The 12,997-nt window shown below is 42.2% G+C and overlaps 1 protein-coding gene across 1 annotated transcript; it reads right to left on the bottom strand.

Moving 5' to 3' along the window:
* Positions 1–664: 664 nt before the first annotated feature.
* Positions 665–1,660, bottom strand: TAS2R41 (taste 2 receptor member 41). Its single transcript, XM_062194865.1, has one exon. The coding sequence runs from the start codon at positions 1,658–1,660 to the stop codon at positions 665–667; it is 996 nt and encodes a 331-aa protein (XP_062050849.1).
* Positions 1,661–12,997: the final 11,337 nt, after the last annotated feature.

Below are 12,997 nucleotides of genomic sequence, written 5' to 3'. Positions count from 1 at the left end.
TTGTCCCCAGGATGGCTGTTGCTGCCACACCCACATGGAGTGCAGTTGTAGACACAAACATTTTCTCTTAATGCCTCAGTAGGCAGTTGGTTAACATGGGACAGTTAATCAAGACTTCTAAGTGTGGGACCGGCGCTGTGACACAGTAGGCTAACCTCTGCCTGCAGTGCTGGCGTTTCATATGGGAACCGGTTCATGCGCCGGCTGCTCCTCTCCCAATCCATCTCTCTGCTCATGTGCTTGGGAAAGCAGTGGAAAATGGCCCAAGTGCTTGGACCCCTGCACCCACATGGGGGGCCCAGAGGAGGCACCTGGCTCCTGGCTTCAGATCAGCCCAGCTACGGCCATTGTGGCCATTTGGTGAGTGAACCATCAGATGGAAGATCTTTCTCTCAAATAAATAACTCTACCTCTCAAATAAATAAATAAAGTCTTAAAAAAAAAGACTTTTAAGTGAAGGCTTCCAGATAACAAAGGGGATACAAACATACAGAGCAACACAAAATTTTATCTTTTGAACGTCCTGATAACATTGACTCTCTGAGATTCCTAAGGCTCTGTTTAATCAGTATTCTAAGAAAACAAAGCAAGCATGTTCAGAGTTCCTGGATTTTCTTCTCTCCTCTCCTTCGCAGAGAAAGCACCGCACAGCATGATCCTTGACTCAGCTGCCATTTCCACACAGGTGAGCCATGGTTCTGTTTTCCTCACCTGTATAAGGAGACACTGCCGTTTGGGTGACCCAGGAGCCCCTGGCCAACAAAAGCAGATGCCTGAACACACTGCGAAGCTTGAGATTGCTAGAGATGAGGACAAAGGGATGGAGACAGATGCACAGGTAGAGTATAATTTGCCATGGCCAGTACCACTCACTCTCCAAGGAGCTGAAGAATGTGCCATTGATGACCAGGGACATGAAAGACAGAGTATAAAGAGTGAGGAAAGAAACGAGTGACCGCAGAGCTCTATTGTGAGCCTGGCCGCTGGAGTCCTGCAGGCTGTGGGCATTGCGTTTCATTCTCCAAGCGTGCTTCCTCAGAGAACTAATCAACAGCACGATTGAGAGCAGGAAAAAACAGCAAGGAATTGACAGTGTGACAAGCTTCACAGGCAGGAAAAAGTGAAATTCTAGCCTCCTTTTCCACTCCTTGTAGGTGGTATTCCCAGAAAACTTTCTGAGCGTGAGTCCTTGATGCAGAACGTGGTTCCCCCAAAACATCAGTAGAGTTGTGATGAAGGAAAGCAGGGCAAAGCCCAACAGGAACTGTGGCACCAACCGCGGGAGCCTCCACTTCAACCAGAGGAAGGCGGGCTGGGAGAAGTTAGCGATCTTCAGACAAAACAGGACGCTGAGCCAGGTGCCAAACCAGAACGTGGCCGTGTTCAGGAAGTGCCAGTGCAGATGCAAGAACTCGTGGGCACGACCCCTGTAGTACTCCTCCTGGGAGAGGTAGGAGAAGAAGGTGTCCCCCAGCCCCACACACTGCAGACAGAGGCGGAAGGCACTCAAGCTAATGAGAATCGTGTCTGAGGGAAGCAGCCTACCATGTCGCAGCCACTCCCTGCTCAACACAAGCACAATGAAGCTGTTGGCCAGGATTCCCAGGACAGACAGCAGCACAAAGAGCAGCATGAAGAAGACCGTCAGTGCTGGCTGCATTCCCACCTCTCCTGTAGACACCACCAGGATGCTGTGGTCTCTGCCTCCTCCCTCTCCTCACTCAGTCTTTTCTGAAGGTGCAGAAGGCGGGTCAGGCTCTGTATCTGAACGGGAGCTCAGAAGGGAGGCAGCTTAGGTTAGGAAGAAAAGGTGTACTCTCCGCTCACAAAGGATGCAAATGCCCTGGGGTCAGTTATCACTGGCCTACCAAATGTTCCTGCTTTACCTTTTCTCATTTTGCCTGCAAGCTGCCACGCTTTGCATAAGTGTAGAGGATTTTTCAGGATCTCTGTGACTGAGTTCCGTTCTTATTCTAATGCCAGCCATTGTGAACACTCCTTTTCCCATCTGATCATTCTCAAGACTTTAAATATACAGGCAGGTGTTTAGCCTGCTGGATAAGATGCCAGTCAAGATGCCCACATTTCACACTGGAATGCCTATGCTCAATTCTCGGTTCAGGCTTCGGAGTCCGGCTTCCTGCTAACGCAGACTCTCTAGGGGGCCATAGTGATGGTTCAAGCAATCAGATTCCAGTCATGTAGGAAACCTGGATTGAGTCCCCAGCTCCCAGCTTCAGCCTCAGTACAACTCAGCTATTGCAGGCATTTAGGAGTGAAATAGTGGATGGGAGGGAGATCTCTCCTCTCCTCTCTCCTCTCCCCTCCCCTCTCCTCCCTTCCTCCCCTCTCCCCTCCCCTCCTCTCCTCTTCTCTCTTCCCCTCTCCCTTATCTCTCCCTGCTCCTCTCTCTATTCATCTCAAATAAATAAATAATTTTTAAAAGACTCTGCGTATACAGACAACATGGGCCAGGTATTGTGGTATAATAGGTTAAGCCCCACTTGGATGCTTGCATCCCATATCAGAGTCCCTGGAATCAAGTGCTGCCTCTGCTTCCACTCCAGCTTCCTGCTAATGCTCCTGGGAGGCAGAATAAGATGGAACAAGTACTTGAGTCCCTGCCACTCATATGGGAGACCTGGAGGAAGTTCCTGGCTCCTGCCTTTGTCCTGGCCCAGCCCCAGTTGTTACAGACATTTGGGGAACGAAACACAGATAAAAGATCTCACTTTCTCTCTCCTTCTCTCCTTTTTTCTGTAATTCCATCTTTCAAATAAATAAAATCTCTAAATATAGATGATAGACAGGTAGGCAGGTAGGTAGGTAGATAGATAGATGAAAGATTCACTAACTACAAAGAGCTATCTAAGAAAAGCAGTGATAACAAAGAAGTCTGTCTTAGCAGTGCTTCCCTTTTGTACACCCACTCTCATCCATGGGCAGTCATATACCTTGGGCGGTCATACACCTTGGCCTACCTTTTCATCCAAATCTCTACTTTAAATCCTCCCTAGACTCTAAAATATAGGTAATTGATAATGGCTGAAAATGGTTGTGTGTTTCCAGCGACAGAATTCATTTCTTTGTGATTGTAGGGCTGAGGGCCCCTACATTTTGCTGGGTGTTAGTTGGAGGCCACCCATCCACTGTCTAAGCCAAGAAGGATGCTTCAACATGGCCTCTTCTTAAATTCAGAAGAAGGAGTCTACTGGAAAGAGGCAGCCTTAATTAAAAGGAAGAAATCATAAAATGAAATCCTACCACCGTTGCCATATTCTACTAGCCAAAAGTAAGCCAGAGTCCCCATTTGCACTCAAAGGAACTAGGCTGCACAGAAGTTTAACAACATGGTAGGGACCATGGGAGGCCACCTAAGATTTGTCAACCATACTGAGACAACATATCTTACAATACATATGTGTCCTTCAACATCAACCTTAAAAAAGAGATTCCTATGAGACCATGTTGAAAATCTTTTATAACATATCTATCACCTCACTTAGTTACTATTTTCAACTTCTTTTCTCTATATAGTGAGAACATAAAAGATCTACCCTCTTCACAAATTCCAAGTACACAAAACATTATTTGTAAAAAAAAATATTTATTTGTTCGAAAGACAGAGTTACACAGAGGAGGAAACACAGAGAGCAAGCTCTTCCATCCACTGGTTCACTCCCTGAGATTACCAGGGTTGGGCCAGGCCAAAGCCCGAAGCCATGCACTACACTCGGGTCTCCTCTATGGGTGGCAATACCCAAGTAGTTGGACCATCTTCTGTTGCTTTCACAGGCACATTAGCTGGGAGCTGGATCAGAAGCAGAGCAGTGGGGACTCCAATTGGTGCTCAAATGGGATGCCAATATTGCAGCCAGCAGAAAACCCACTGCACCACAACCATGACTCCAAAACTACATTCACATTACAGGCCATTAGGTCGCCAAAGTTACTCAGTTAGCACACCTGAAACTTTGCACCCTTGACGGATATGTATCCATTCTACCCTCTGCTTCTACAATTTGATTGTTTTATAATCCACATTGTCTTAGTCCATTTTGTATAACTACAACAAAATACTTGGTGCAGGGTAATTGTTGAAGCCAGCTCATCATCATTTTAATGAAACACTTGAAGAAGACGACTTATAAAGAAACAAAGTTTTGGGTGCAGGCACTGCAGTGTAGAGATTTAAGCTGCCACCTGCAGCCCCAGCATCCTATGTGGGCACCAGTTCAAGTCCTGTCTGCTCTACTTCTGATCCAGCTCCCTGCTAATGTAACTGGGAAGGCAGTGGAAGATGGCCCAATTCCTAGGGCCCCTGCACCCATGTGAGGGACCCAGATGAAGTTTCTGGACTCTGGCTTCAGTCTGGCCCTGCCTTGGCCATTGCAGCCACCTGGGGAGTAAATCAGCAGATGGAAGACTTTTCTCTCTATGCCTCTGCCTCTCCCTCTCTGTAACTCTACCTTTCAAATAAATAAATAAATATTTAAAAAATAACTTTTTTTCCACTCAGTTTTCAAGGCTGAAAGACCAAATGGCATGACACAGGCTGTAGCAAAAGCCCTATGGTAGATGGTAGGAGCACATGTGGGAGAAAGAAATCACATCTTGAAACAGAAACCCCGTAGGGAAAAGTTCACCAGACTAACTAGAAGAGAGAGAGAAAAAAAAAAAAGTGACCAATACGGACACAAGTTTCTCTCTCTCCGCTCACCTCTCAAAGGCGAGCAAGACAAAGAGCAGGCACCATTTTGGACATACGTCATAAGCAGGGTGACCTCAGGTCTGCACCGGCCCTGAGCCTAGCAGAAACACCTGACTCGGGGGGGGGGGGGGTGTGAAATAACAGGAGATTGGGAATGTGTGTTGCTAAACAACTGAGACTGTGAAAAAAGAGATGGTGGGGGAGAGAACTCACAGAATTCACGTGAGTACTCTCCAGAGATGCTATAATTCGGTAACCTTGGCAACCCAGTGGGAGACTGCAGGAGAACTGGAGCCCACACTGAGAGCAGCAGAGATTCCCTGTGTGGTCCTTGGGAAAGAGCTTCCGATCTCTGGCTCCTGTGGGTATATCATTCGCCTGCTAACTACCTCCAATTACATTCAGCTGTGCAGAATTACTTGCCTTTTGAATAAAAAAAAAAAAAAGAAAGAGAGAGAGATTTACCACGCCTAACCTGGGAGTGTCACCTTTGACACACCCTCAACCCTGAGGAACCAAACAGAGCTCTCAGGCCACACCCATCTCAAGTCTCTAAGGCTCCATCGAAAGCAGACAGTCCACTTATTCTAGAGTCATATTATAAAAAGAAAAAACACCACAGTGAAGAAACCAAAGAGTATCTCCAGTATGTCAAACAACAAACGCAAAAACCGAGGTAACAAGAACAAGGAAGACACTATGACACCCCCAAATGAAAAAGACACCCCAATTCAAGATTATGACAATGATGAGATAGAAGAAATGCAACAAGAGGATCTCAAAAAATTGATAAGAACATTAAGAAGTTCTCAAAAACAAACTCTTGAACTACAGAAATCCTTAATGGACAAGTTAGAAAATCTCTCTCGTGAAAATGCAATATTAAGGAGGAATCAAAATGAAATGAAACAACTAGTGGAACAAGAAACTGTGATAGTGACAACAAATCATAATGAAATGAAGAATTCAATAGATCAAATGACAAACATATTAGAGAGCCTTAAAAACAGAATGGGCGAAGCAGAAGAGAGAATATTGGACTTAAAAGACAGAACAGGAAAGGAAACAGGCAAACCAAAGAAAAGAAGAGGAAATTAGAAATCTAAAAAATATTGTTGGGAATCTACAGGATACTATTAAAAAACCCAATATTCGGGTTCTAGGAGTTCCTGAAGGCATGGAGAGGGAGAAAGGATTAGAAGGCATTTTCAGTGAGATACTAGCAGAAAATTTCCCAGGTTTGGAGAAGGACAGAGACATCCTAGTACAGGAAGCTCATAGAACCCCTAGTAAACATGACCAAAAGAGATCCTCACCACAGTGAAACATAAAGAAAAGATTCTAAAATGTACAAGAGAGAAACGTCAGATTACTCTCAGAGGTTCTCCAATTAGACTCACAGCAGACTTCTCATCAGAAACCCTACAAGCTAGAAGGGAATGGCGAGACATAGCCCAGGTACTAAGAGAGAAAAACTGCCAGCCCAGAATATTATATCCTGCAAAGCTCTCATTTGTGAATGAAGGTGAAATTAAGACTTTTCCCAGCAAACAGAAATTGAAAAAATTTGTTGCCACTCATCCTGCCCTGCAAAAGATACTTAAAGATGTGTTACACACAGAAACACAGAAACATGGTCATCAATATGAAAGAAGGTAAAGGGAGGAAACCTCACAGCAAAAGATCACAGGAAGCTCAATTTCTCTTTGACATAGAATTAAAATCTGATTCTCTGTTAAAGCAATGTGTTAAAGTAATCTATTATGTTCTCTTGATGTCTGTTAAATTCTAATTGTTCAAAAACAGCTGAATTTTTATTAAGAGCTATGGGTTATTTAAATATGTGCTTATTTTCAAAGATTTGAATAATCACCTTGTAACAATGATCAAATTTGGTCTATAATATGTCATGATTTTAAGGAATCTTATTTCAACCAGATATTTTGGATTTTGAGCCTTCTTGGCATTCTTGACAGGCATTCAAAAAATCAAAGTTTCAAACAATCTGGACTCTAAAATTTCCAGTAAATCCTGGACTTTGGTTTTTCCAGTTTGGGCCCAACTGAAAAAATTGAAGGACCTATGTCTCTCATCTTATAGAGACAGCAATTAATCAGGCTATTTGGATTATATTAGAAGAACTGTCAAGATGTGACGTGGTACTAAATTTTAAGTTTCTATAATGGAAAATGCTATTAATACAAATGTTTGAGAATTAAAAAGTCTAATGATCTTGTGTTACTAGACATGATAGTTTTCTTAATGAGAAAGCCCCAGAGGCCTAAAGGGTTAAATACTTGTAAAATCCTACAGGTGCTTTCAAAAATACTGTGAAGTAAGCAAGTGCCTCTTGTTGGTTGATGAGTTTATAATTTTAAACATGGCGACTTAAAGTCTTTTGTCATCCACAGTTATATATGATGTGCTGCTTATAAAACTAAAGCGTTGTTGGTTCTGTGTTTAGCTGTCCTCCTATAGGTTCCTATGGACTTTTTCCAGCCACTTCTATTGTATTCAGTACTTTGGGATGGCTCTGTAAACAGATGAAGCCAATAATGTATTAACAGTACCAACTGAGAGAAACTATGGTTAACTGAGGTTACTAAAAACAAAAAGCAATTCAAATCAATTGGCAATCTACAAAAAGAGTTAAAGATTTTAAAAGCTATTATTAAAATTGCTGTATTGGTCTATTATGTTATATGTGTGTACATATTGTATGTCCACATGGGGAAATTCTATTAAGAATTTTATTTTAATTGGCTTATAGATAAGATTGTCCATAAATTTAAGCTGCTAAAATCAATCAAAGATACATTTTAATTTGTGTGACCTGAATCTCTGTATCCTATGTTTTATACTTGTTGATAGAAAGAACCTAAAAACATTTTATATGGTTGTGCTTAAGTTTACTGGTTAAACAAACTACACCATGTTAGATATTTAAGACGTGTTTTCAAATACATGATTCTTAAAATTTATAGAAGGCATTGGACCTTCTGGTAAATGTTTTCTTAAGTTGTTATCTAATGGTTGAAACTGTTTGCTAAGTATTCATGTGATATTGCTATTGCCAGCAAGCGATCTAGGACTTGCTCCCTCATTTCTCTATTCTAAGCCCAACTTGTTCTTTCATTTCTCTATTCTCTTCAAGGTAGGAAACTAATTCTATTATGAAGGAATCTGTAGGAAGCACAATTTAATCTTTAGACCTTATAAAAGAGATGGCTAACATTTTTCTATAACAGCATAGCCAAAATAAGAGCTTAAATTATAATCTCATAGCTAGATTCACTTCGCCATCAGTGAAGTAAAAAGTAAGTAGAAAAAACCTCCCTTTCAGACCAAAGGGAAAGAAAGTTTTAAAGTGAGAATATAATTTTCCTCATGGGCATTATCTACCTTAGAAAAACTACTACAGAACATGCCTGTGACTATAGACTTGTAGTTCAGGCCACCAAAGATTAGAGATGGGACTTGAGCACCCTCTTGACTTGCATCCTGTGGTCTGCTTTAACACAAACCAGGAGGAACAGAAAGCTAGGCATCAGAAGCAATGGGTGGCAGGCCTATTAATGGCTGATCTGTACAGTTATCTGCCCTCAAGGAGACCCAACAGGCCAGTCCACTGCAGTGGCTTTCAATGTGGTAAGCCTGGGCTTCAGCAGAAGTCAACTTGTGAAGAGCCCTGGCAGCTCTGCCAAGAGTTGGATCACTGGAAATGGACCTGCCCTGGAGTCGAAGGATGCCCAGGTCAGAGCCACAGATCTTATTGGCTCCAAGCTGAAAAGCCCTTCACTCAGCCCAACTTCCAAAGTGACCACTGCAGCTGAGGGGATGACCAAGCAGGGTCAGCAACATTGCAGGCAGAACTGTCAATTTCTTGTTAGAGATGCCACCTGCCTTTACCTGGCCAGCTCTCCTCCCAGGCCAGCTAAGTAATGAAAGTCAACAGGGTGCTTTCCCCCAGGTGGTTCACACCTCCCTTAGGATGTACCCCATATGAAGAGATAGATAGGTCTGGGCCTCTTAACTTACAAGGCCTAAAGCCCAACAGATTATTACCAGGCCCCTTTTGTTAGGTTCTATTTACCTCTCAATCAGGAAACTTAACTGTAGCTTAGACAGCACCTTTCTTAGCACATCTAATAATGACTCTGTCCTTTGTTCTAGGCCCTGTCTAGCGCACTTGGGCCTCATCCCTTTGTAATCATAACCTCTACTCTACCACCAATGACTCTACTCCCAACCTGTGTGTACTGATGATCCTCTTCCCCACTTAATGCTGTATAATAGTTCAGACCTGGTTAACGCCACTCTTAGGATCATTGGTTACTATCCTCAACCTGTCTTTTATGACCTTGTCTAAATATGATCAGAGTCGGCGAACTTGGAAGGCTTCCATAACCTTGGCAACTCATGACAAGAGCCTAGGGTGGTTACTGGCACCATAAACTAGAGTGTCAATTTGTTGGGTCAACAACAGGAGTCACTGTGCACTTGCTCCTCATGTGGGATCTCTGTCCTTAATGTGTTGTACATTTTGATTTAATGCTATAACTAGTACTCAAACAGTATGTTTCACTTTGTGTTTCTATGTGGGTGCAAACTGTTGAAATCTTTACTTAATATATACTAAATTGATCTTCTGTATATAAAGAGAATTGAAAGTGAATCTTGATGTGAATGGAAGAGGAGAGGGAGCGGGAGAGGGGAGGGTTGTGGGTGGGAGGGAAGTTATGGGAGGGGGAAGCCATTGTAATCCATAAGCTGTACATTGGAAATTTATATTCATTAAATAAAAGTTAAAAAAAATAAAATGAAATAAAGGTCCCAACTCTTAATACTATCACATTGGTAGTTAAGCTTCAACACAAAAATTTGGAGAGAAAATCAGACCTAGCATTCTCTTATGATCTACAGATGGCACACCTTGTCCTGATGTAGCTACACCCTCTTGACTTTACTCCAACAGTTAGCCAGGCAAGCTGTCTGTCATCCTCTAAACTCCCCAGGCAGAAGCAAAACCCCTGTACACTGCACCTCCCAACTGAAGAACTAATATAAGATTTGTGAGTGGCCCCAAGGAATTCCTGATCACTATAAGTTTTGAAGCAAAAGAAATAAATTCCTCAGTGGGACACAGGATGGTACCTACAGTGTGGCTTTTTCTAAATATTTCTTCTAATGACTCTCTCTCTCTCTCTCTCTCTCTCTCTCTCTCTCTCTCTCTCTCTCTGTCTCAATCCTTTCATTCATTTTATAAAGGGATTTCAAAAGTTTCGGAACAAGTTTCTGTCCACTTATTTTGAAAATCTGGCTATAATGAACAGGCAGCTCACTCTGAAACCTAGAATCATTAAATATCTGCACCTGGTAAAAACCCCATCTTTTATTTTAAAAAGCCAAGTTAAGAAAGCTAGAATCGGGCCAGCGCCGTGGCTCAACAGGCTAATCCTCTGCCTAGCAGTGCCGGCACACCAGGTTCTAGTCCCGGTTGGGGCACCGGATTCTGTCCCGGTTGCCACTCTTCCAGGCCAGCTCTCTGCTGTGGCCAGGGAGTGCAGTGGAGGATGGCCCAAGTGCTTGGGTCCTGCACCCCATGGGAGACCAGGAGAAGCAACTGGCTCCTGCCTTCGGAACAACGCGGTGCGCCGGCCGCAGCGCACCAGCCGCGGCGGCCATTGGAGGGTGAACCAACGGCAAAAGGAAGACCTTTCTCTCTGTCTCTCTCTCTCACTGTCCTCTCTGCCTGTGGAAGTGTAATGGACACTATGAGAAATAGTGACTTGATCAGCTATGGTGCTGACTGTTGATGTACAATGTAATACTTTATCCATTTTAGTAATTTTTTTGTGAACTCTGTAATTAACACACAATTATTCTTAGGTGTCTAAATCTTAACTGAAAAGTGATCCTGGTTAAACATAAGAATGAGAAAAAGAGAGGGAGGAGATGTACAATTGGGGACATGCTCAATTGGACTTGCCCCAAATGGTAGAGTTAGAAAAGTGCCAGGGGACTCCAATACTATCCCATCAAGGTGGCACGTACCAATGCCATCTCACCAGTCCAGGTGATCAATATCAGTTCACAACTAATCACACTGATAGATCTAAGAGTCAAAGGGATCACACAAACAAGATTAATGTCTGCTAATATTAACTGATAAAACCAAAAAAAGGGAGAGAAGGATCCAACATGGGAAGGGGGAGACACAACAGACTCATAGAATGATGGATGTCCTAAATAGCACTCTGGCCTCAGAATCAGCCCTTAAGGCATTTGGATCTGGCTGAAGAGCCCATGAGAGTATTTTAGGCATGGAAAGCCAAGACACTCTGGGAAAAAAAAAAAGATAAAGAAGAAGAAGAAGAAGAAGAAGACCTAAATGAAGGATCTCAGCGAGTGTGATCCCAGTGGAAAGAACAAGGCCATCAAAGTAGGAGGTACCTTTCTCTGAAGGGAGGAGAGAACTTCCACTTTGACTATGGCCCTGTCGGAATAGGATCGAAGTCGGCAAACCCTAAAGGCTTCCATAGTCTCGGCAACTCATGACTAGAGCCTAGGGAGATTACTGATGCCATAAACAAGAGTGTTAAATTGTTAAATCAACATCAGGAGTCACTGTGTACTTACGTCCCGTGTGGGATCTGTCCTTAATAGGTTGTCCAAGGTGAAGTAATAATATAGCTAGTACTGAAACAGTATTTTTACATGTTGTGGTTATGTGTGGGTGCAAACTGATGAAATCTTTACTTAGTATATACTGAAGCGATCTTCTGTATATAAAGATAATTGAAAACGAAAAAAAAAAAAACCCTTGGTGTTAAATTGGAAATTACATAGAAAAGTAATCAATCTTTTTTTAAAAATATCATGCAGGATCTCTGTCATTAATGTGCTGTACACTGTTATTTAATGCTATAACTAGTAATCCAACAGTATTTTTTTCACTTTGTGTTGCTATGTGAGGGCAAACTGTTGAAATCTTTAATAATATACTAAATATACTAATAATATACTAATAATATACTAAATATACTAATAATATACTAAATATACTAATAATATACTAATAATATACTAAACTGATTTTCTGTATATAAAGAGAATTGAAAATGAATCTTGATGGGAATGGAAGGGGAGAGCGAGTGGGAAAGGGGAGGGTTGCGGGTGGGGGGGAAGTTGTGGGGGGGAGCCTTTGTAATTCATAAGCTGTACTTTGGAAATTTATATTCATTAAATTAAAAAAAGCTAGAATGGGAATCATAAGAAATCTGAATATTCTTCTAGTGTAATTGTTTTTAAACAAGAAACTAATATGATCTGCATTATACTTTTAGACAGATCATATGGGCTATCATATAGAAAACATAACTGAAGCAAGCAAGAGTGGAATAGTCAGGCCACTACATAAACCCTGTATAGGCAGATGGGGCACTATTAATGCTAAGCAGTGTTGTGACACTGACCAATTTTGAAGGTAGATTCAATAGAATTTGCTGGATAAATAAGAGTGACAGAAAGACAAGGATCAGGATGGAGCCTAAAGATTTAATTAAAGGAAATGGAGAAATTGTATGGAACTATTTGCTGAAATGTGTGACTAGGAGGAGAATAGATTTGTGGAAGAAATATGGTGGGGGTCAGGTTGTAGTTGAGATGTCTGTTAGTTATCAAAGTTGAGACATGAACAGTAGACAATCATAATGGAAGTCTGTATCACAGTGAAGAGTTAAGGCTGGAGCCTTGTTGTTTGGGAGTCAATTATCATGCACGTGAATTTAAAGCCATTTAACTGGGTGAGACCATCTAGGGAAAGAATATAGACATAGACTATTAAGAAGCTGGGAGCAAGCCTTGCACTTTCAACTTTTAGAGGTTGAAAGCCTAAGGATCCAGCAAAGGAGATTTGCTTGAGACTGATATTATAAAGACATTCTAGTCCCTGAGTTCACGCTTAGGAACAAGGGGAAGAGGAAGCACACACACACAAAAAAAAGTTGCGGGGGTGGTGGATGGGGAGGTTAGGAACTCTGAAATGGAAAATATTGAAGAGTCTCCATATCTCAGTATACCCATTAATGGGTGATGTGCACCGAGGGGTGGCAAGCCATGCTCTCGGAGGAGATTCCCTAAGGCAGACACTGTTAACATGCCCTAAGGTTTGAAAGGCCCTTAGGCTGTTTATCACATCTTACAAAGAGAGTGTCAACGTTGAGATTGGCATTTGTCAGACACTATACCCTCTGAGAAGGCCTATTTACCATTTCATCATCCTTC

Source organism: Lepus europaeus, chromosome 1, assembly GCF_033115175.1.
Source record: "Lepus europaeus isolate LE1 chromosome 1, mLepTim1.pri, whole genome shotgun sequence".
In the NCBI taxonomy this organism is placed as follows: Eukaryota; Metazoa; Chordata; class Mammalia; order Lagomorpha; family Leporidae; genus Lepus; species Lepus europaeus.
This window is presented reverse-complemented; position numbering and strand designations above follow the sequence as displayed.

Excerpts from the sequence above, each read along its gene's own strand:
- TAS2R41 (XM_062194865.1), bottom strand. The coding sequence starts at position 1,660 with ATGCAGCCAGCACTGACGGTCTTCTTCATGCTGCTCTTTGTGCTGCTG.